General features: G+C 50.9%; 3 protein-coding genes across 3 annotated transcripts; all 3 read left to right on the top strand.

Moving 5' to 3' along the window:
• The first annotated feature begins 351 nt into the window (after positions 1 to 351).
• On the top strand, positions 352 to 1,521 carry LOC142433221 (melanoma-associated antigen B1-like). Its single transcript, XM_075538315.1, has one exon. It carries the CDS (start codon positions 352 to 354, stop codon positions 1,519 to 1,521), a length of 1,170 nt encoding a protein of 389 aa, XP_075394430.1.
• Positions 1,522 to 7,036: 5,515 nt separating this feature from the next.
• On the top strand, positions 7,037 to 8,194 carry LOC142433220 (melanoma-associated antigen B1-like). Its single transcript, XM_075538314.1, has one exon. The coding sequence runs from the start codon at positions 7,037 to 7,039 to the stop codon at positions 8,192 to 8,194; it is 1,158 nt and encodes a 385-aa protein (XP_075394429.1).
• A 5,511-nt stretch (positions 8,195 to 13,705) lies between these two features.
• On the top strand, positions 13,706 to 14,875 carry LOC142433219 (melanoma-associated antigen B1-like). Its single transcript, XM_075538313.1, has one exon. The coding sequence runs from the start codon at positions 13,706 to 13,708 to the stop codon at positions 14,873 to 14,875; it is 1,170 nt and encodes a 389-aa protein (XP_075394428.1).
• The last annotated feature ends 9,898 nt before the right edge of the window (positions 14,876 to 24,773 follow it).

Raw genomic sequence — 24,773 nt, 5'->3', positions numbered from 1 at the left:
GACCGACCCAGCAAGTGATCTGTGAAGACCCTCTTCCTGCTCCTCATGGAGTCCTTGCAGTCCGTCCTTTTTGGACCCAGTAAGCCCCACTCCAGCCAGACAAAGTGCAAACGAGCATCCCGCAAAGGTCCTCCAAGAGGGAGAGGGGCAAACTGAGGACTGGTGGGTTTTGGGTTCCTAGAGCAGGGCCCTCACAAAAAGTGTGCATTGACAGCCGTGTGGATGTCAAACCAGGGAGGCATCTCCGTGCTGAAGGGCTCACACCTTCCCTTTTCTCCTTGTACAGCGGAGCCAGCCGGCTCACACGTTGTCCTCTCCAACGCCTGCCTGCTGCCCTTGCCGAGAGTCGTCATGCCTCGCCGTCAGAAGAGTAAAGGCCGCTCTGGTCACAAACGTCGCCTGGCCCGGGACCCCGCTGACGCCAAGAGCGTGGAGGGTGACCAGGCCTCTGACGTAGAGGAGGAAAATGCCTTTGCTCCCGTGCCTTTTCCTTTTGAGGAGTCACCCCCGGGCTCCCCTGCGGATGAAGGCCCAAGGGTGCCGCAGGAATCCCTGCCCTGCACTGTTCCTGCTGAAGAGGCTTCCTGTCCAAAGGCTGCTGACCCCTCCCTGACCCAGACCCAAGGTGAGGGAGATGCAAGTGCTCCTGTCGCCGGCCCAAGCTCTGCTCTGGGTTCTGAGAGAGACCCCATTGGCCGGAGGTTCAACATTTTGGTTCAGTTGCTGCTGCACAAGCATAAAATGAAAGAGCCCGTTTCCAAGGCAGACATGATGAAGGTCATCAACAAAAAGTACCAGCAGCATTACCCTGAGATGCTGAGGAAAGCCTCCTTGCACATGTGGATCGTCTTTGGCCTTGAGATGAAGGAAGTTGATTCCCGAAGCCAAACCTATGTTCTGGTCAGCGTTTTGGAGATCAGCAGGGAAGAGAGGCTGTTTAACCCCAGGGGATTTCCCACTATGGGGATCTTCTTGCCTGTCCTGGGCCTGATCTATAGGAATGGCTACCAGATCAGGGAAGAAACCATGTGGGGCTTCCTGAATGCATTGGGAATCTTCGATGGAAAGTGCCACTTCATCTATGGAGAGCCCAGGAAGCTCCTCACCAGAGATCTGGTTGAGGAGAAGTACCTGGAGTACCGTAAGGTGCCCAACAGCGAGCCTCCTTGCTATGAGTTCCTGTGGGGTGCCAGAGCCCACGCGGAAGCTAATAAGAAGAAAGTGCTGGAGTTCTTGAAGATGCTTGATGAGATCGACATCAAAGAGTTTCGTGACCTCTTCGAACGCACGTGGCGCGATGAAGAAAGGAGAGTGGCAACCTCAGGATGGGGTGGCACTGGGGTTAATGCCAGGGCCAGGGCCCGTTTCAGAGCCAAGTCCAGCAAGGCCATCAAGGCCAAGCAGGCCAGCCAGGCTTCGGCGCAGCCCACCACCTCCTCGGCAGCCCCGGAGTCCCCTGCTTCTGCTGCTCCACCTGCTCCGCACCTGGCTTCCTCAGCCTTGCCACCGAATGAAGATTGATGGAACCGGGTGACTGCCTGGTTGAAAATGCTTCTTACTCCTCATTGTGGGAAAACATGGAGCACATGGCTGCCTTCATGTGTACCCATCACACATCCTTACGCTCTCTATTGAGCTGGGTTTGTTTTTTTTTTATTAATGTTTGTATGGTTTTATTCCGGTTGATTAACGTTGTTCCTTTTACCCAAGGTTGGCTTAGACTCAACTTATATCTACCTGCAAATCGCTAGCTGTTGCCTAGGTTGTGTTTTGACAATCAATGTCTTTGGTTGGTGCATTGGATGATTCCTGGGTGATCTAGCTGTAGTTAATGCAGCATGAGTGTTGGGGGAAGCTCAGGTGTCACAGAACGCCACGTGGTTGATTACGCAAAAGGTGGAGAGGGGCCATGTCAGGGTCCCTGATTGTAATTTTTCCCAATAAATCACATATGTGACTGTATCTGTTTAGTTTATGTAAGAATGTCAGAGGAAAAGGGGGCGGTGACATACACCCGTTTTTGACTTCCCTTTGATTTGCCAAAAATGGTACCTAGAGTGCATCCTTTGGAGTCTTCAGGCTGGTATTGAGACCTGGCGCCAAAGATCATGTATTCCCTTGTTAAAATTTGCCCTGTCTGACAGCAATGATGAATCTAGAAACCACAGAGCTACTCTTCATGACTTGAGCTCCGAAGAAGAAAACCCACATGGAGTTACCACATTGAGTTGCAGTAAAAACCCTGGGCCAGGCCCCTTTTTGTCCACGAGACACTTGGATCTCAGAGTAGCTGGCCATGATAGCTAAGGGTGTTCGGATCGGAACTGCAGGGGTTTGCAGGTCGCTGGAATAAGTGAGAGCACACTGGGGTGAGCACAGTTGGTCATTCAGTTTTAATTTGTGTTCTAATATCCAGGCATGGCCTGCAATAGAGCCTGCCTCTGAGCCCAGCCTCAGGTGGTGAGTGAACGGGAGAGTCATCCCCATTTGGGGAAGGACTGACAGCTGTGCAGGGCTCTGGTTGGCAGTGCCCTTGAAATCCTGTGCGGATTCAGGGATGACTTGATACTCGCTTGATGTGAGTATGATTTCGAAGAGCCCAGGTCATGGCCCGTTCCCGCGGGATGGGGTCTTCAGGGATCACACAGATCGTTAGGTATGGAATATGTGGACCCACATAGCGCAAACTCCAAAGGAAGACACGAATTTCAGCCCTGGTGATAACGAAGGGAAGCTGGGATGTCATGGGCTGAAGGGGGTACACGGACCCTGTCAGCAATGCTTGGAGCCGTGTGTCCCATTCCATTACAGATGTCTAGACTCAGCCCACTGTCAGAAGTACACCTCTTAGTATGGGATGACTATTGTTCTCCCTCCCGCAACATTGTTACCTAGTCCCTCCAAAGAATAGGTGCTCTAAGAGCTCACACGATTCCCACGGTTATAATGCTCATGGGACACAGGTTGTCGTCCTTAATTTATTTGATCTGAGATAACGTCATGGGTACCAGAAGTTCATTTTTGCGAGCTATCAATGAACCCCAGTGTGTCCGTCTGGTTGATTTGTAGAAAGAAATCCAGGGAGACTCCTATGTGTGTAAGAGAGCGTTTTATCCAAAAGTATTTGCATCTTAAGGAAACATCGCAGGCCAGTCCAAATCAAGTCCGTAAGTCCAGTTGTACAGCTTACATCCTAAAGGAGTTTATAAATTCTTCTTGAGATTCATGTGACACATGCTACGAGGCGCCGGGCCGGGAGATCACAGGACAGTGGATGGAAAGTCCTGTGGGTCCACTGGCAGTGGGAGCATCATGGTACTGCCGTGAATCCCCATGAGGCTCCTCCCTCAGCTGAGCTCCATCCCATTTGTCCACAGAAGGTGAAACAGGGAGTGATCTTATCTCTTCGGCCTGAGCGGGGAAGACAGGAGGTTCTGGAAGTCTGAGGAGTAGGCCGTGTGCAAGCACAGGCATGAATGGTTTTGACCTGATGGACAGTCTCCACTCAAACCCTGCCCTCAAGTTGACAGGTGGTGATGAAACTGCCTTGCCCACTGAGCAAGTACCCGCAGCTCATGCTGTGACAAGAAGGATATTCGCAGGCATAGTATAGGAGAGCTCCCTGGAAACAAGAGGAAGGCTCTCACAGGAGTCTAAGGCTGGAGGCACTTGGGTGAGAATATCCAAAGCCAGTGGATGAGGAGGAAATTGGCCTTTAGTGCAGGTTTCTTACTTGGAGTGTGCGCAGTCAATGGCAACCCAAAATGTCCATACTCACTGTGCCTTGGATGACATTCATGCACTTCTTCCTTTGAGAAGGAGAAGGGTTCTTTCTCTCTGTCTCCAAACTTCACTGTTGTTTTCAGATTGTGTCCTCCTGTACAGAGGAATACAGTTTGTCTAAGCACAGCAAAGCTCCCTGCATTTTGGCGTAACAAGGAGCTCTGTATTGTATAGTTACAATTGGACATTCTTTTCCAGTCTCTACCACGTCTAAAACCACGGTACCATCAGAAGAACGACCATCCTCCTCTTTAAGCGTTTCACATGAGGAACTTCTAAAAAGATTGAGGAAGATTTAATGCGGACCCAGGCATAAAAATATAAACAAACGTGAGCGCACATGCGCAAACACACACACACACACACACACACACACACACACGCCATAACTAGGTGAGTGGATTTGGAGCTCACACTTAATGGCAGAGATCAACTTTGGAACATGGGTACCTATGACTTGGCCCCGCTCGCACCCTGTCTCTCAAGAAGTGTTTACTGGTCAGATCATTGCTACTGGGACTGAGGTGGGGAAGAAAGACGGGGCCTGTAGTCAGGACCAAAGGGGAAAGGAGAATAAAAGCCCCCAGTCCCCCAGGGAATATGGACAAGTGATGGGAAAGGTCTTCTTAGCCGACAGAGTGGCTTGTAGGGGTGCTTGCTGCTTCTGTAGGCAGTTGGAAATATTCCACCTCGTCATTGGAAAACCTTCTGGATCCTCCATGAAGGGTTCCCGTTTTTCCTCCGGAGAGCTTTGCTTCAGACTGAGGGCTGTCTGTGCTGCATTCTGTCGTTGTGGATGGGCCGTTTGGTGTGTTTCTTTGACTGTGTTGTTTTCTTTTTATGGACGCCAGGACAGGTGAGATGACCAGGGTCTAAGGCTCTTTGCAGAACAAAGATCAGGCGAGCACTCCCTGACGCGCAGACGTGGAAAATGGAGCTCTGTGCCCGACCTCCCCCAGTCAGGGCTCTTCCCCTCGGAGGATCTTGAACGCAGACTACAACTCGGGTTTCAGTGCACAGGCAGTCCAGTTCAGTGCACAGGAGTGATCGGCTCTCTCCCTAAACACTGTGAGTGAGCACAAAGGAAACACCTTCTGCAAACCAGTGGGACTCCAGGGTCCCGCCCCTGACGTCACGCGTATAGAAAGCCGCAGTATCATTTTTGGCCCCTGCCGGCTCCCCGATAGGCTTCTGCGAAGGTGACGTTAGCAGACTTCCATTTTGGAAACGGCCCTGGAAGCGAAGGTTTCGTTGTTGGGGAGCTGCGTTCCTTCCTGCTTGCCGGAAAATTCCACGGGCGGCTCCGGAGTCTAGGTGAGACCCTTGCATGCATTTCAGGGGGATCCCGGATCCGAGTGTAGAATACCACTAAATACACTGTGTTGTTTTCATCGCTAGAGTCAAGGCCAGGGGCACCTTAGACCTGCAATGTCAGGTGGACCCAAGGGTCTGTGCTTCGGTCTAGCAGAGCGAGCCTTTTCTGCAGAGGAAGGGGAAGAAGACCCTCCTGGAGGTCAGGCGTGGACCCTGAAGGAGGCGGAGTGAATGAGGGGACCAGAGCCTTGTGCTCACCTGTGGGAAATGCCCTCCAGGAAGAATTGCAGCGCCCCCCCCTCAGGACCCCCGCCTGTCCCGGTCCCTGCCAATGTCCCCACTCTGTCCCTGCCACTGTCCCCACCCCGTCCCCACTCCTCAGAAGAGCTGCTCCCCGATTTGGAGTTGAGGGCGTAGGCCTGGGGCACAAAGTCCCATCAATGCTCCTGAGAGCCTCAAGGGAGCAGAGAGAGGAATTCAAAGCCCCACCCCAAGTCAAGGTCTGAATCTCCAGTGAAGAAGGAAGGGTCCTCGCGATTGAGATCCCCAAAGCCTCCGTGCACAGCCACCGTGCCCTCGCGGTCCACCTCCATGTTCAGGTCCCCCAGCCCTAGCCGCCCTAAAGCACCCTCGCCCTGGTGCAGCTGGCTCTCTCTCAGGACCCTGAGGTCTCATGCAGGGCTAGGCTTTAGTCTTAGTGACACGCCACAGCTTCGCACTGCATCTGCCTCCCGGCAATGGAGCACTCAGGTGTCAGCATGACCATCAGAAGCACCAACTGAAACATTCATTTATAAGTTATCAAGGGTTCAACAGAGAGGGATGCTCTGGGAGGGACTAGGAAACGTGGGAAGCTGATAGAAAAGGCTCAAGGAGAAATTAAATGCTTTGAAAATGATGTTGGCATCAAGGGTACAAATGTGCTTGACGCAAAAGATGGATGTATGGATTGTGATAACAGCCGTATGAGCCCCCAAGAGAATGATCAGAGAAAGTGGAGGGGGGAGGACTGTCCGGAGTCCAGCAAGCCCCTTTGACTCTGGAAGCCCAGGACAAAACTCTCAATTACTAATACCTGTAGTCTCCTGCCAGGAGGGTCATAGGCAGTTGAGGTTTTTATTTCAGCTCCATTCAGCTGGTGGTAGAATGACAGAAGGTGATCTCCCTGGAATTGGTGGGTTGGGCGTGGATGGCACGTCGCAGCGTTAGACTATCTAAAGAGGAAAAAGGCCACCAATCCCATGCATTCCATCCTCCAAAAAAGGAGAGGCTGCATCATCCCTGGCCTATTATTTGGAGAGTGACGTAACTCGTGCTTTCTACTGCAGTTACTCACTTGCTCACAGAGGGTGCTAGCAGGGATCGTGTCCCGCCTGGTCCTGAAGGCACAAGGACAGTGCTGAAGTACTAAGATCCTTAGAGAACCCAGGGAGAGAAACGTCTGTGTGTGCTTTGGACACACAGACAGCTTTACAAGAGTGGGCCCCAGTGTCTTCCTTCTGTTTGTACTTGTATGTCCCCAAAGCCTGGAGGTGTGGGTGCACAGGAGCATTGGGAAATGGCCGAGAGGCCTTGGGAACATTTGTTGGACCGACCCAGCAAGTGATCTGTGAAGACCCTCTTCCTGCTCCTCATGGAGTCCTTGCAGTCCGTCCTTTTTGGACCCAGTAAGCCCCACTCCAGCCAGACAAAGTGCAAACGAGCATCCCGCAAAGGTCCTCCAAGAGGGAGAGGGGCAAACTGAGGACTGGTGGGTTTTGGGTTCCTAGAGCAGGGCCCTCACAAAAAGTGTGCATTGACAGCCGTGTGGATGTCAAACCAGGGAGGCATCTCCGTGCTGAAGGGCTCACACCTTCCCTTTTCTCCTTGTACAGCGGAGCCAGCCGGCTCACACGTTGTCCTCTCCAACGCCTGCCTGCTGCCCTTGCCGAGAGTCGTCATGCCTCGCCGTCAGAAGAGTAAAGGCCGCTCTGGTCACAAACGTCGCCTGGCCCGGGACCCCGCTGACGCCAAGAGCGTGGAGGGTGACCAGGCCTCTGACGTAGAGGAGGAAAATGCCTTTGCTCCCGTGCCTTTTCCTTTTGAGGAGTCACCCCCGGGCTCCCCTGCGGATGAAGGCCCAAGGGTGCCGCAGGAATCCCTGCCCTGCACTGTTCCTGCTGAAGAGGCTTCCTGTCCAAAGGCTGCTGACCCCTCCCTGACCCAGACCCAAGGTGAGGGAGATGCAAGTGCTCCTGTCGCCGGCCCAAGCTCTGCTCTGGGTTCTGAGAGAGACCCCATTGGCCGGAGGTTCAACATTTTGGTTCAGTTGCTGCTGCACAAGCATAAAATGAAAGAGCCCGTTTCCAAGGCAGACATGATGAAGGTCATCAACAAAAAGTACCAGCAGCATTACCCTGAGATGCTGAGGAAAGCCTCCTTGCACATGTGGATCGTCTTTGGCCTTGAGATGAAGGAAGTTGATTCCCGAAGCCAAACCTATGTTCTGGTCAGCGTTTTGGAGATCAGCAGGGAAGAGAGGCTGTTTAACCCCAGGGGATTTCCCACTATGGGGATCTTCTTGCCTGTCCTGGGCCTGATCTATAGGAATGGCTACCAGATCATGTGGGGCTTCCTGAATGCATTGGGAATCTTCGATGGAAAGTGCCACTTCATCTATGGAGAGCCCAGGAAGCTCCTCACCAGAGATCTGGTTGAGGAGAAGTACCTGGAGTACCGTAAGGTGCCCAACAGCGAGCCTCCTTGCTATGAGTTCCTGTGGGGTGCCAGAGCCCACGCGGAAGCTAATAAGAAGAAAGTGCTGGAGTTCTTGAAGATGCTTGATGAGATCGACATCAAAGAGTTTCGTGACCTCTTCGAACGCACGTGGCGCGATGAAGAAAGGAGAGTGGCAACCTCAGGATGGGGTGGCACTGGGGTTAATGCCAGGGCCAGGGCCCGTTTCAGAGCCAAGTCCAGCAAGGCCATCAAGGCCAAGCAGGCCAGCCAGGCTTCGGCGCAGCCCACCACCTCCTCGGCAGCCCCGGAGTCCCCTGCTTCTGCTGCTCCACCTGCTCCGCACCTGGCTTCCTCAGCCTTGCCACCGAATGAAGATTGATGGAACCGGGTGACTGCCTGGTTGAAAATGCTTCTTACTCCTCATTGTGGGAAAACATGGAGCACATGGCTGCCTTCATGTGTACCCATCACACATCCTTACGCTCTCTATTGAGCTGGGTTTGTTTTTTTTTTATTAATGTTTGTATGGTTTTATTCCGGTTGATTAACGTTGTTCCTTTTACCCAAGGTTGGCTTAGACTCAACTTATATCTACCTGCAAATCGCTAGCTGTTGCCTAGGTTGTGTTTTGACAATCAATGTCTTTGGTTGGTGCATTGGATGATTCCTGGGTGATCTAGCTGTAGTTAATGCAGCATGAGTGTTGGGGGAAGCTCAGGTGTCACAGAACGCCACGTGGTTGATTACGCAAAAGGTGGAGAGGGGCCATGTCAGGGTCCCTGATTGTAATTTTTCCCAATAAATCACATATGTGACTGTATCTGTTTAGTTTATGTAAGAATGTCAGAGGAAAAGGGGGCGGTGACATACACCCGTTTTTGACTTCCCTTTGATTTGCCAAAAATGGTACCTAGAGTGCATCCTTTGGAGTCTTCAGGCTGGTATTGAGACCTGGCGCCAAAGATCATGTATTCCCTTGTTAAAATTTGCCCTGTCTGACAGCAATGATGAATCTAGAAACCACAGAGCTACTCTTCATGACTTGAGCTCCGAAGAAGAAAACCCACATGGAGTTACCACATTGAGTTGCAGTAAAAACCCTGGGCCAGGCCCCTTTTTGTCCACGAGACACTTGGATCTCAGAGTAGCTGGCCATGATAGCTAAGGGTGTTCGGATCGGAACTGCAGGGGTTTGCAGGTCGCTGGAATAAGTGAGAGCACACTGGGGTGAGCACAGTTGGTCATTCAGTTTTAATTTGTGTTCTAATATCCAGGCATGGCCTGCAATAGAGCCTGCCTCTGAGCCCAGCCTCAGGTGGTGAGTGAACGGGAGAGTCATCCCCATTTGGGGAAGGACTGACAGCTGTGCAGGGCTCTGGTTGCCAGTTCCCTTGAAATCCTGTGCGGATTCAGGGATGACTTGATACTCGCTTGATGTGAGTATGATTTCGAAGAGCCCAGGTCATGGCCCGTTCCCGCGGGATGGGGTCTTCAGGGATCACACAGATCGTTAGGTATGGAATATGTGGACCCACATAGCGCAAACTCCAAAGGAAGACACGAATTTCAGCCCTGGTGATAACGAAGGGAAGCTGGGATGTCATGGGCTGAAGGGGGTACACGGACCCTGTCAGCAATGCTTGGAGCCGTGTGTCCCATTCCATTACAGATGTCTAGACTCAGCCCACTGTCAGAAGTACACCTCTTAGTATGGGATGACTATTGTTCTCCCTCCCGCAACATTGTTACCTAGTCCCTCCAAAGAATAGGTGCTCTAAGAGCTCACACGATTCCCACGGTTATAATGCTCATGGGACACAGGTTGTCGTCCTTAATTTATTTGATCTGAGATAACGTCATGGGTACCAGAAGTTCATTTTTGCGAGCTATCAATGAACCCCAGTGTGTCCGTCTGGTTGATTTGTAGAAAGAAATCCAGGGAGACTCCTATGTGTGTAAGAGAGCGTTTTATCCAAAAGTATTTGCATCTTAAGGAAACATCGCAGGCCAGTCCAAATCAAGTCCGTAAGTCCAGTTGTACAGCTTACATCCTAAAGGAGTTTATAAATTCTTCTTGAGATTCATGTGACACATGCTACGAGGCGCCGGGCCGGGAGATCACAGGACAGTGGATGGAAAGTCCTGTGGGTCCACTGGCAGTGGGAGCATCATGGTACTGCCGTGAATCCCCATGAGGCTCCTCCCTCAGCTGAGCTCCATCCCATTTGTCCACAGAAGGTGAAACAGGGAGTGATCTTATCTCTTCGGCCTGAGTGGGGAAGACAGGAGGTTCCGGAAGTCTGAGGAGTAGGCCGTGTGCAAGCACAGGCATGAATGGTTTTGACCTGATGGACAGTCTCCACTCAAACCCTGCCCTCAAGTTGACAGGTGGTGATGAAACTGCCTTGCCCACTGAGCAAGTACCCGCAGCTCATGCTGTGACAAGAAGGATATTCGCAGGCATAGTATAGGAGAGCTCCCTGGAAACAAGAGGAAGGCTCTCACAGGAGTCTAAGGCTGGAGGCACTTGGGTGAGAATATCCAAAGCCATTGGATGAGGAGGAAATTGGCCTTTAGTGCAGGTTTCTTACTTGGAGTGTGCGCAGTCAATGGCAACCCAAAATGTCCATACTCACTGTGCCTTGGATGACATTCATGCACTTCTTCCTTTGAGAAGGAGAAGGGTTCTTTCTCTCTGTCTCCAAACTTCACTGTTGTTTTCAGATTGTGTCCTCCTGTACAGAGGAATACAGTTTGTCTAAGCACAGCAAAGCTCCCTGCATTTTGGCGTAACAAGGAGCTCTGTATTGTATAGTTACAATTGGACATTCTTTTCCAGTCTCTACCACGTCTAAAACCACGGTACCATCAGAAGAACGACCATCCTCCTCTTTAAGCGTTTCACATGAGGAACTTCTAAAAAGATTGAGGAAGATTTAATGCGGACCCAGGCATAAAAATATAAACAAACGTGAGCGCACATGCGCAAACACACACACACACACACACACACACACACACGCCATAACTAGGTGAGTGGATTTGGAGCTCACACTTAATGGCAGAGATCAACTTTGGAACATGGGTACCTATGACTTGGCCCCGCTCGCACCCTGTCTCTCAAGAAGTGTTTACTGGTCAGATCATTGCTACTGGGACTGAGGTGGGGAAGAGAGACGGGGCCTGCAGTCAGGACCAAAGGGGAAAGGAGAATAAAAGCCCCCAGTCCCCCAGGGAATATGGACAAGTGATGGGAAAGGTCTTCTTAGCCGACAGAGTGGCTTGTAGGGGTGCTTGCTGCTTCTGTAGGCAGTTGGAAATATTCCACCTCGTCATTGGAAAACCTTCTGGATCCTCCATGAAGGGTTCCCGTTTTTCCTCCGGAGAGCTTTGCTTCAGACTGAGGGCTGTCTGTGCTGCATTCTGTCGTTGTGGATGGGCCGTTTGGTGTGATTCTTTGACTGTGTTGTTTTCTTTTTATGGACGCCAGGACAGGTGAGATGACCAGGGTCTAAGGCTCTTTGCAGAACAAAGATCAGGCGAGCACTCCCTGACGCGCAGACGTGGAAAATGGAGCTCTGTGCCCGACCTCCCCGTCAGGGCTCTTCCCCTCGGAGGATCTTGAACGCAGACTACAACTCGGGTTTCAGTGCACAGGCAGTCCAGTTCAGTGCACAGGAGTGATCGGCTCTCTCCCTAAACACTGTGAGTGAGCACAAAGGAAACACCTTCTGCAAACCAGTGGGACTCCAGGGTCCCGCCCCTGACGTCACGCGTATAGAAAGCCACAGTATCATTTTTGGCCCCTGCCGGCTCCCCGATAGGCTTCTGCGAAGGTGACGTTAGCAGACTTCCATTTTGGAAACGGCCCTGGAAGCGAAGGTTTCGTTGTTGGGGAGCTGCGTTCCTTCCTGCTTGCCGGAAAATTCCACGGGCGGCTCCGGAGTCTAGGTGAGGCCCTTGCATGCATTTCAGGGGGTTCCCGGATCCGAGTGTAGAATACCACTAAATACACTGTGTTGTTTTCATCGCTAGAGTCAAGGCCAGGGGCACCTTAGACCTGCAATGTCAGGTGGACCCAAGGGTCTGTGCTTCGGTCTAGCAGAGCAAGCCTTTTCTGCAGAGGAAGGGGAAGAAGACCCTCCCGGAGGTCAGGCGTGGACCCTGAAGGAGGCGGAGTGAATGAGGGGACCAGAGCCTTGTGCTCACCTGTGGGAAATGCCCTCCAGGAAGAATTGCAGCGCCCCCCCCTCAGGACCCCCGCCTGTCCCGGTCCCTGCCAATGTCCCCACTCTGTCCCTGCCACTGTCCCCACCCCGTCCCCACTCCTCAGAAGAGCTGCACCCCGATTTGGAGTTGAGGGCGTTGGCCTGGGGCACAAAGTCCCATCAATGCTCCTGAGAGCCTCAAGGGAGCAGAGAGAGGAATTCAAAGCCCCACCCCAAGTCAAGGTCTGAATCTCCAGTGAAGAAGGAAGGGTCGTCGCGATTGAGATCCCCAAAGCCTCCGTGCACAGCCACCGTGCCCTCGCGGTCCACCTCCATGTTCAGGTCCCCCAGCCCTAGCCGCCCTAAAGCACCCTCGCCCTGGTGCAGCTGGCTCTCTCTCAGGACCCTGAGGTCTCATGCAGGGCTAGGCTTTAGTCTTAGTGACACGCCACAGCTTCGCACTGCATCTGCCTCCCGGCAATGGAGCACTCAGGTGTCAGCATGACCATCAGAAGCACCAACTGAAACATTCATTTATAAGTTATCAAGGGTTCAACAGAGAGGGATGCTCTGGGAGGGACTAGGAAACGTGGGAAGCTGATAGAAAAGGCTCAAGGAGAAAGAAAATGCTTTGAAAATGATGTTGGCATCAAGGGTACAAATGTGCTTGACGCAAAAGATGGATGTATGGATTGTGATAACAGCCGTATGAGCCCCCAAGAGAATGATCAGAGAAAGTGGAGGGGGGAGGACTGTCCGGAGTCCAGCAAGCCCCTTTGACTCTGGAAGCCCAGGACAAAACTCTCAATTACTAATACCTGTAGTCTCCTGCCAGGAGGGTCATAGGCAGTTGAGGTTTTTATTTCAGCTCCATTCAGCTGGTGGTAGAATGACAGAAGGTGATCTCCCTGGAATTGGTGGGTTGGGCGTGGATGGCACGTCGCAGCGTTAGACTATCTAAAGAGGAAAAAGGCCACCAATCCCATGCATTCCATCCTCCAAAAAAGGAGAGGCTGCATCATCCCTGGCCTATTATTTGGAGAGTGACGTAACTCGTGCTTTCTACTGCAGTTACTCACTTGCTCACAGAGGGTGCTAGCAGGGATCGTGTCCCGCCTGGTCCTGAAGGCACAAGGACAGTGCTGAAGTACTAAGATCCTTAGAGAACCCAGGGAGAGAAACGTCTGTGTGTGCTTTGGACACACAGACAGCTTTACAAGAGTGGGCCCCAGTGTCTTCCTTCTGTTTGTACTTGTATGTCCCCAAAGCCTGGAGGTGTGGGTGCACAGGAGCATTGGGAAATGGCCGAGAGGCCTTGGGAACATTTGTTGGACCGACCCAGCAAGTGATCTGTGAAGACCCTCTTCCTGCTCCTCATGGAGTCCTTGCAGTCCGTCCTTTTTGGACCCAGTAAGCCCCACTCCAGCCAGACAAAGTGCAAACGAGCATCCCGCAAAGGTCCTCCAAGAGGGAGAGGGGCAAACTGAGGACTGGTGGGTTTTGGGTTCCTAGAGCAGGGCCCTCACAAAAAGTGTGCATTGACAGCCGTGTGGATGTCAAACCAGGGAGGCATCTCCGTGCTGAAGGGCTCACACCTTCCCTTTTCTCCTTGTACAGCGGAGCCAGCCGGCTCACACGTTGTCCTCTCCAACGCCTGCCTGCTGCCCTTGCCGAGAGTCGTCATGCCTCGCCGTCAGAAGAGTAAAGGCCGCTCTGGTCACAAACGTCGCCTGGCCCGGGACCCCGCTGACGCCAAGAGCGTGGAGGGTGACCAGGCCTCTGACGTAGAGGAGGAAAATGCCTTTGCTCCCGTGCCTTTTCCTTTTGAGGAGTCACCCCCGGGCTCCCCTGCGGATGAAGGCCCAAGGGTGCCGCAGGAATCCCTGCCCTGCACTGTTCCTGCTGAAGAGGCTTCCTGTCCAAAGGCTGCTGACCCCTCCCTGACCCAGACCCAAGGTGAGGGAGATGCAAGTGCTCCTGTCGCCGGCCCAAGCTCTGCTCTGGGTTCTGAGAGAGACCCCATTGGCCGGAGGTTCAACATTTTGGTTCAGTTGCTGCTGCACAAGCATAAAATGAAAGAGCCCGTTTCCAAGGCAGACATGATGAAGGTCATCAACAAAAAGTACCAGCAGCATTACCCTGAGATGCTGAGGAAAGCCTCCTTGCACATGTGGATCGTCTTTGGCCTTGAGATGAAGGAAGTTGATTCCCGAAGCCAAACCTATGTTCTGGTCAGCGTTTTGGAGATCAGCAGGGAAGAGAGGCTGTTTAACCCCAGGGGATTTCCCACTATGGGGATCTTCTTGCCTGTCCTGGGCCTGATCTATAGGAATGGCTACCAGATCAGGGAAGAAACCATGTGGGGCTTCCTGAATGCATTGGGAATCTTCGATGGAAAGTGCCACTTCATCTATGGAGAGCCCAGGAAGCTCCTCACCAGAGATCTGGTTGAGGAGAAGTACCTGGAGTACCGTAAGGTGCCCAACAGCGAGCCTCCTTGCTATGAGTTCCTGTGGGGTGCCAGAGCCCACGCGGAAGCTAATAAGAAGAAAGTGCTGGAGTTCTTGAAGATGCTTGATGAGATCGACATCAAAGAGTTTCGTGACCTCTTCGAACGCACGTGGCGCGATGAAGAAAGGAGAGTGGCAGCCTCAGGATGGGGTGGCACTGGGGTTAATGCCAGGGCCAGGGCCCGTTTCAGAGCCAAGTCCAGCAAGGCCATCAAGGCCAAGCAGGCCAGCCAGGCTTCGGCGCAGCCCACCACCTCCTCGGCAGCCCCGGAGTCCCCTGCTTCTGCTGCTCCACCTGCTCCGCACCTGGCTTCCTCAGCCTTGCCACCGAATGAAGATTGATGGAACCGGGTGACTGCCTGGTTGAAAATGCTTCTTACTCCTCATTGTGGGAAAACATGGAGCACATGGCTGCCTTCATGTGTACCCATCACACATCCTTACGCTCTCTATTGAGCTGGGTTTGTTTTTTTTTTTATTAATGTTTGTATGGTTTTATTCCGGTTGATTAACGTTGTTCCTTTTACCCAAGGTTGGCTTAGACTCAACTTATATCTACCTGCAAATCGCTAGCTGTTGCCTAGGTTGTGTTTTGACAATCAATGTCTTTGGTTGGTGCATTGGATGATTCCTGGGTGATCTAGCTGTAGTTAATGCAGCATGAGTGTTGGGGGAAGCTCAGGTGTCACAGAACGCCACGTGGTTGATTACGCAAAAGGTGGAGAGGGGCCATGTCAGGGTCCCTGATTGTAATTTTTCCCAATAAATCACATATGTGACTGTATCTGTTTAGTTTATGTAAGAATGTCAGAGGAAAAGGGGGCGGTGACATACACCCGTTTTTGACTTCCCTTTGATTTGCCAAAAATGGTACCTAGAGTGCATCCTTTGGAGTCTTCAGGCTGGTATTGAGACCTGGCGCCAAAGATCATGTATTCCCTTGTTAAAATTTGCCCTGTCTGACAGCAATGATGAATCTAGAAACCACAGAGCTACTCTTCATGACTTGAGCTCCGAAGAAGAAAACCCACATGGAGTTACCACATTGAGTTGCAGTAAAAACCCTGGGCCAGGCCCCTTTTTGTCCACGAGACACTTGGATCTCAGAGTAGCTGGCCATGATAGCTAAGGGTGTTCGGATCGGAACTGCAGGGGTTTGCAGGTCGCTGGAATAAGTGAGAGCACACTGGGGTGAGCACAGTTGGTCATTCAGTTTTAATTTGTGTTCTAATATCCAGGCATGGCCTGCAATAGAGCCTGCCTCTGAGCCCAGCCTCAGGTGGTGAGTGAACGGGAGAGTCATCCCCATTTGGGGAAGGACTGACAGCTGTGCAGGGCTCTGGTTGGCAGTGCCCTTGAAATCCTGTGCGGATTCAGGGATGACTTGATACTCGCTTGATGTGAGTATGATTTCGAAGAGCCCAGGTCATGGCCCGTTCCCGCGGGATGGGGTCTTCAGGGATCACACAGATCGTTAGGTATGGAATATGTGGACCCACATAGCGCAAACTCCAAAGGAAGACACGAATTTCAGCCCTGGTGATAACGAAGGGAAGCTGGGATGTCATGGGCTGAAGGGGGTACACGGACCCTGTCAGCAATGCTTGGAGCCGTGTGTCCCATTCCATTACAGATGTCTAGACTCAGCCCACTGTCAGAAGTACACCTCTTAGTATGGGATGACTATTGTTCTCCCTCCCGCAACATTGTTACCTAGTCCCTCCAAAGAATAGGTGCTCTAAGAGCTCACACGATTCCCACGGTTATAATGCTCATGGGACACAGGTTGTCGTCCTTAATTTATTTGATCTGAGATAACGTCATGGGTACCAGAAGTTCATTTTTGCGAGCTATCAATGAACCCCAGTGTGTCCGTCTGGTTGATTTGTAGAAAGAAATCCAGGGAGACTCCTATGTGTGTAAGAGAGCGTTTTAGCCAAAAGTATTTGCATCTTAAGGAAACATCACAGGCCAGTCCAAATCAAGTCCGTAAGTCCAGTTGTACAGCTTACATCCTAAAGGAGTTTATAAATTCTTCTTGAGATTCATGTGACACATGCTACGAGGCGCCGGGCCGGGAGATCACAGGACAGTGGATGGAAAGTCCTGTGGGTCCACTGGCAGTGGGAGCATCATGGTACTGCCGTGAATCCCCATGAGGCTCCTCCCTCAGCTGAGCTCCATCCCATTTGTCCACAGAAGGTGAAACAGGGAGTGATCTTATCTCTTCGGCCTGAGCGGGGAAGACAGGAGGTTCTGGAAGTCTGAGGAGTAGGCCGTGTGCAAGCACAGGCATGAATGGTTTTGACCTGATGGACAGTCTCCACTCAAACCCTGCCCTCAAGTTGACAGGTGGTGATGAAACTGCCTTGCCCACTGAGCAAGTACCCGCAGCTCATGCTGTGACAAGAAGGATATTCGCAGGCATAGTATAGGAGAGCTCCCTGGAAACAAGAGGAAGGCTCTCACAGGAGTCTAAGGCTGGAGGCACTTGGGTGAGAATATCCAAAGCCAGTGGATGAGGAGGAAATTGGCCTTTAGTGCAGGTTTCTTACTTGGAGTGTGCGCAGTCAATGGCAACCCAAAATGTCCATACTCACTGTGCCTTGGATGACATTCATGCACTTCTTCCTTTGAGAAGGAGAAGGGTTCTTTCTCTCTGTCTCCAAACTTCACTGTTGTTTTCAGATTGTGTCCTCCTGTACAGAGGAATACAGTTTGTCTAAGCACAGCAAAGCTCCCTGCATTTTGGCGTAACAAGGAGCTCTGTATTGTACAGTTACAATTGGACATTCTTTTCCAGTCTCTACCACGTCTAAAACCACGGTACCATCAGAAGAACGACCATCCTCCTCTTTAAGCGTTTCACATGAGGAACTTCTAAAAAGATTGAGGAAGATTTAATGCGGACCCAGGCATAAAAATATAAACAAACGTGAGCGCACACGCGCAAACACACACACACACACACACACACACACGCCATAACTAGGTGAGTGGATTTGGAGCTCACACTTAATGGCAGAGATCAACTTTGGAACATGGGTACCTATGACTTGGCCCCGCTCGCACCCTGTCTCTCAAGAAGTGTTTACTGGTCAGATCATTGCTACTGGGACTGAGGTGGGGAAGAGAGACGGGGCCTGCAGTCAGGACCAAAGGGGAAAGGAGAATAAAAGCCCCCAGTCCCCCAGGGAATATGGACAAGTGATGGGAAAGGTCTTCTTAGCCGACAGAGTGGCTTGTAGGGGTGCTTGCTGCTTCTGTAGGCAGTTGGAAATATTCCACCTCGTCATTGGAAAACCTTCTGGATCCTCCATGAAGGGTTCCCGTTTTTCCTCCGGAGAACTTTGCTTCAGACTGAGGGCTGTCTGTGCTGCATTCTGTCGTTGTGGATGGGCCGTTTGGTGTGTTTCTTTGACTGTGTTGTTTTCTTTTTATGGACGCCAGGACAGGTGAGATGACCAGGGTCTAAGGCTCTTTGCAGAACAAAGATCAGGCGAGCACTCCCTGACGCACAAACATGGAAAATGGAGCTCTGTGCCCGACCTCCCCCAGTTAGGGCTCTTCCCCTCGGAGGATCTTGAACGCAGACTACAACTCGGGTTTCAGTGCACAGGCAGTCCAGTTCAGTGCACAGGAGTGATCGGCTCTCTCCCTAAACACTGTGAGTGAGCACAAAGGAAACACCTTCTGCAAACCAGTGGGACTCCAGGGTCCCGCCCCTGACGTCACGCGTATAGAAAGCCGCAGTATCATTTTTGGCCCCTGCCGGCTCACCGATAGGCTTCTGCGAAGGTGACGTTATCAGACTTCCATTTTGGAAATGGCCCTGGAAGCGAAGGTTTTGTTGTTGGGGAGCTGCGTTCCTTCCTGCTTGCCGGAAAATTCCACGGGCGGCTCCGGAGTCTAGGTGAGGCCCTTGCATGCATTTCAGGGGGTTCCCGGATCCGAGTGTAGAATACCACTAAATACACTGTGTTGTTTTCATCGCTAGAGTCAAGGCCAGGGGCACCTTAGACCTGCAATGTCAGGTGGACCCAAGGGTCTGTGCTTCGGTCTAGCAGAGCGAGCCTTTTCTGCAGAGGAAGGGGAAGAAGACCCTCCCGGAGGTCAGGCGTGGACCCTGAAGGAGGCGGAGTGAATGAGGGGACCAGAGCCTTGTGCTCACCTGTGGGAAATGCCCTCCAGGAAGAATTGCAGCGCCCCCCCCTCAGGACCCCCGCCTGTCCCGGTCCCTGCCAATGTCCCCACTCTGTCCCTGCCACTGTCCCCACCCCGTCCCCACTCCTCAGAAGAGCTGCACCCCGATTTGGAGTTGAGGGCGTAGGCCTGGGGCACAAAGTCCCATCAATGCTCCTGAGAGCCTCAAGGGAGCAGAGAGAAGAATTCAAAGCCCCACCCCAAGTCAAGGTCTGAATCTCCAGTGAAGAAGGAAGGGTCCTCGCGATTGAGATCCAGAGAGATCCCCGAAGCCTCCGTGCACAGCCACCGTGCCCTCGCGGTCCACCTCCATGTTCAGGTCCCCCAGCCCTAGCCGCCCTAAAGCACCCTCGCCCTGGTGCAGCTGGCTCTCTCTCAGGACCCTGAGGTCTCATGCAGGGCTAGGCTTTAGTCTTAGTGACACGCCACAGCTTTGCACTGCATCTGCCTCCCGGCAATGGAGCACTCAGGTGTCAGCATGCCCATCAGAAGCACGAACTGAAACATTCATTTATAAGTTATCAAGGGTTCAACAGAGAGGGATGCTCTGGGAGGGACTAGGAAACGTGGGAAGCTGATAGAAAAGGCTCAAGGAGAAAGAAAATGCTTTGAAAATGATGTTGGCATCAAGGGTACAAATGTGCTTGACGCAAAAGATGGATGTATGGATTGTGATAACAGCCGTATGAGCCCCCAAGAGAATGATCAGAGAAAGTGGAGGGGGGAGGACTGTCCGGAGTCCAGCAAGCCCCTTTGACTCTGGAAGCCCAGGACAAAACTCTCAATTACTAATACCTGTAGTCTCCTGCCAGGAGGGTCATAGGCAGTTGAGGTTTTTATTTCAGCTCCATTCAGCTGGTGGTAGAATGACAGAAGGTGATCTCCCTGGAATTGGTGGGTTGGGCGTGGATGGCACGTCGCAGCGTTAGACTATCTAAAGAGGAAAAAGGCCACCAATCCCATGCATTCCATCCTCCAAAAAAGGAGAGGCTGCATCATCCCTGGCCTATTATTTGGAGAGTGACGTAACTCGTGCTTTCTACTGCAGTTACTCACTTGCTCACAGAGGGTGTTAGCAGGGATCGTGTCCCGCCTGGTCCTGAAGGCACAAGGACAGTGCTGAAGTACTAAGATCCTTAGAGAACCCAGGGAGAGAAACGTCTGTGTGTGCTTTGGACACACAGACAGCTTTACAAGAGTGGGCCCCAGTGTCTTCCTTCTGTTTGTACTTGTATGTCCCCAAAGCCTGGAGGTGTGGGTGCACAGGAGCATTGGGAAATGGCCGAGAGGCCTTGGGAACATTTGTTGACCGACCCAGCAAGTGATCTGTGAAGACCCTCTTCCTGCTCCTCATGGAGTCCTTGCAGTCCGTCCTATGGTGCACCCAGTAAGCCCCACTCCAGCCAGCTAAAGTGCAAACGAGCATCCCGCAAAGGTCCTCCAAGAGGGAGAGGGGCAAACTGAGGAGTGGTGGGTTTTGGGTTCCTAGAGCAGGGCCCTCACAAAAAGTGTGCATTGACAGCCGTGTGGATGTCAAAGCCAGGGAGGCATCTCCGTGCTGAAGGGCTCACACCTTCCCTTTTCTCCTTGTACAGCGGAGCCAGCCGGCTCACACGTTGTCCTCTCCAACGCCTGCCTGCTGCCCTTGCCGAGAGTCGTCATGCCTCGCCGTCAGAAGAGTAAAGGCTGCTCTGGTCACAAACGTTGCCAGGCCCGGGACCCCGCTGACGCCAAGAGCGTGGAGCGTGACCAGGCCTCTGACGTAGAGGAGGAAAACCCCTTTGCTCCTGTGCCTATTCCTTTTGAGGAGTCACCCCCGGGCTCCCCTGCGAATGAAGGCCCAAGGGTGCCGCAGGAATCCCTGCCCTGCATTGTGTCTGCCGAAGAGGCTTCCTGTCCAAAGGTTGCTGACCACTCGAAGACCGAGACCCAAGGTGGTGAGGGAGATTCATGCCCTCCTGTGGCTGGCCCAAGCTCTGCTCTGGGCTCTCAATGAGACCCCATTGGCCGGAGGTTCAACATTTTGGTTCAGTTGCTGCTGCACAAGCATAAAATGAAAGAGCACGTTTCCAAGGCAGACATGATGAAGATTGTCAACAAAAAGTATCTACAACATTACTCTAAGATACTGAGGAACGCCTCCTTGCAGAAAGAGATGGTCTTTGGCCTTGAGATGAAGGAAGTGGATTGCCGAAGCCAAACCTACGTTCTGGTCAACTTTTGGAGATTACCAGGGAAGAGAGGCTGTTTAACCCCAGGGGATTTCCCACTATGGGGATTCTGGTGCCTGTCCTGGGCCTGGTCTACAGGAATAGCTACCAGATCAGAGAAGAAAGCTTGTGGGGATTCCTGAATGCATTGGGCATCCTCGACGGAAAGTGCTACTTCATCTTTGGAGAGCCCAGAAAGCTCCTCACCAGAGATCTGGTTGAGGAGAATAACTGGAGTTCCGGCACGTGCCAATCTGTGATCCTCCATGCTATGAATTCCTGTGGGGTCCCAGAGCCCATGTGGAAGCTAATAAGAAGAAAGTGCTGGAGTTCGTGGAGAAGCTTGATAAGATCGACATCAAAGAGTTTCGTGACCTCTTCGAACGCACGTGGAGCAATGAAGAAAGGAGAGTGGCAGCCTCAGGATGGGGTGGCACTTGCCTTAATGCCAGGGCCAGGGCCCGTTTCAGAGCCAAGTCCAGCAAGGCCATCAAGGCCAAGCAGACCAGCCAGGCCTGGTCACAGCCCAATACCTCCTGGGTATCCCAGGAATCACCTGATTCTGCTGATCCACCTGTCCCCACGCATCTTCCTCAGCCTTGGTACCAAATGAAGGATGAGTGAACCGCTTCACTTTCTGGTCCAAAATGCTTCTTATTCAACATAGTTGGACAATATAGAAGACATGGTTGCCTTCTCCTGTTCCCATCACACATCCTTGCGTTGTCCATATTGCTGGGCCTTTTCATTTACTTATTTTTTGTATATATATTTTTCCAATTGACTAATGTTGTTCCTTTTACTCAATGTTTCTGAGACTCAACTCATATCTAACCAAGAAGTTTCCTAGCTGTTTCTTAGATTTTGTTTTGACCAACAATGTCTTTGGTAAGTGAAATGGATGGTTCTTAAGGTGATCTAGATGTAGTTAATGCAGCGTGAGGGTAGAGGGAATCTCAGGTGTCACAGAAGTCCATAATAATTAACAGAGCACGTGGTTGACTGTGCAAAGGGTGGAGAGGGCTGTGTCAGGGTCCCTGATTGTACTTTTTCCCAATAAATCACATAAGTGACTATATTTATTTAGTTTTTCTAAGAATGTCGGAGGAAATAAGAGGTGGTGATATACACACGTTGTTGACTTACTATTGCCTTGCCAACATGGTACCTAGAATCCATCCTTTGGAGTTTTCATACTGGTATTAAGAACTTGAGGCCAAGATGATGCATTCCATTGTCAAAAAATTGTCCTTTCTAACAGCAATGATGAACCTGGAAGCCCCAGATCTAATCTTCATGAAGTGAGCCTATAAGAAGAAAACTCATTTTGGGGATACTTGTACATTAAAGGCCCTGCCAAAAGGTCACTTTTTAGCCATGAGCCACTTAAAACTCTGAGTATCAGGCCATTCTAAATAAGGGTAAGAGTACTTGGTCTGGAAGGGTAGGAGTTTGATTGTGGTGGGAATGGATGAGCATACACTGGGTGTGCCTAGCTAGACATTCATTCTCAATTTGTTCCCTAGAAGCCATCAGGGGCTGCGATGGAGACTGCCTCTGAGCCCATGCTCTGGAGTAGGGGTGACGAGTCCACCACAGAGCCATGTACACCTGAGGCAGGACTGACAGGTATCCCGTACTCTGTTTCTAGTGCACTTGGAAGCCTGCACACATCCAGGGCTCTATTTCTGATGTTGATAAGCAAAGGCTCTGGCACATTCCTGGGGAATTAGTGATCAGGTTCTCACTCCGCACAGAAGGCATTAGATTTGGAGTATTTGGAGTGACATTTAGCACACTCCAAGTGAAGCCTATACTTTTGTCCCTGGTGATAAGAAAGGGAAACCAGTGTGACATCGGTAGGATGTGTTATCTCTGGATCTTGCCAACAATTATTGGAATTGTGGGTTCATTAAATATAGGAGTTTTGACCCTGCCCACTACTCTGTAAACTCACTACTATGGACTGAATATTACCCTACCCCATCCCCCAATCGCCTGCCCTGCTACCTATTTCTTCCAAATAATATGGACTCTCAAGCCTCACACTATACCCATGGCTCTAATGCTCATTGGGCACAGGTTTTCCTGTTAATTTAAAGCATCAGTCTTCTTATAGTGGGTGGCTAAATTTTATTTTTGTGAGATATAAAGGAACTGACAAAGCAATTTTTCCAAGCTCACGCTAGGAACAGAGGGATATGAGAAGGCATAGCACATGAGAGCCCTAAGGAACCAAGGAGTCCCGGCTCACATGAGCATAAGACTGGACCCCTACTTAGGGATGAAGCAGACCCCTACTGTCCCAAACTTGTTGATGAGGACGTCATTGGACATTGGTTCAAAATTCTTGCTTTGAGAGTGCTCAATCAATGACAACTCCTAAGGGCCAGAAGTGTGCTATAAACATACTCACTCTGCCTTTGATGACATTCATTCCAGCTCTTCCTTAGAAAAGGAGAATTATTCTTTTTCCTTCTCTCTAAATGTCATTGTTGATGTACATCGTGTCCACTCTTACAGAACAACACACATTTACCAACGCAAACCAGCAATCCTAGCATTTGGGCAGCAAATAAGGTCCCATATTTTTGTAGTTTCCCCCAACCCTCTTTGCTGTTCCCTACCACAGGCTAAATTCATCGTACTTTCAAGAGAACGACCTTGTAACCCCTGGAGGATAATTGATAATGTTCTTCAAACAAAGAAGAGGATGCCAGGGCCTGTGAGTGAACACTAAGGGAGCACCCTCTGCAAAGAGTGGTGATGCCCCTCATGTCCCGCCCCTGAGGTCCACACTGGCAGAACCCCCAGTATCCTTTTTGGCTCCTACAGGCTCCAGAATCAGCTTCTGCAGATGTGATGTTACAAGACTTCCATTTGGGAGAGCCCCTGGAAGCAAAGTCTTCAGCTTCGGGGAGCTTTGCACTTTCTTGCTTGGACGAAAAATTCCCTGGACATCTCAGGAGTCCAGGTGAGGACTGGTCTTTGGTCTGGAGATGAAGGAGTCGCTTCCGATAGACAAACCTATGAATCGGTGGCTTTACTCTTTATTTATTTGTTTTGTTTATTTTGTTTTTATCTCGTTAGTAAGAAAAAACATGATTTAAATATAATGGAACATATCTAAACAGTTTTAAAACCCCAAGATGCCTGAATGACAACATATGTACACATGCCTCAATCATTAACATTAAATTAATACATAGGGAAACCTGAATTTTATAACCCTAAAAATAAAATAAACACCTACCTCCCTTTCATCATGTTGACAGCATAGTGACCCTATTGGACAGATTAGTTTAGTCCCTATGGGATTCTAAGACTGCATACTAATGGGAGTAGACAGCATCATTTTTCCTCCCATGGTGCTTCCAGTGGTTTTGAACAGTTGACCTCATGGTTAACTGCCCAACACATAGCCCACTATTCCGCCAGGACTCCAGAATTCATTGAATCCTGTAAAAGTTTGAATTTTGCAAAACAAGTCAAAAGTTAATTACTACCAAGCTTGTAGAAAAATTTAATATCATTATAGGGGACCTGTTGCCATTGTATTGCTGCAGTTTCTGTGTAGGGAAATGAACAAAGAACAAAACTCACACACGCACACACACACACACACACACACACACACACACACACATACACAATACAGGATTGCTGCACAAAAAAGATACAGACAGAGATGGTACAAAACTGCAACCCTGATGGAACACAGAGCTTTATTTTTATCAACTAAATACTGGCAGTGTTCCCAGATATGTTCGCTATTTCCACACTTATATTTCTCATAGCCTTGACAAAGTTCCCTATCTCAGTGCGTA

The sequence above is a fragment of the Tenrec ecaudatus genome, chromosome X (assembly GCF_050624435.1).
Source record: "Tenrec ecaudatus isolate mTenEca1 chromosome X, mTenEca1.hap1, whole genome shotgun sequence".
In the NCBI taxonomy this organism is placed as follows: Eukaryota; Metazoa; Chordata; class Mammalia; order Afrosoricida; family Tenrecidae; genus Tenrec; species Tenrec ecaudatus.
The sequence above is the reverse complement of the archived record's forward strand: the minus strand, read 5'-3'. Positions and strand labels throughout refer to the sequence as shown.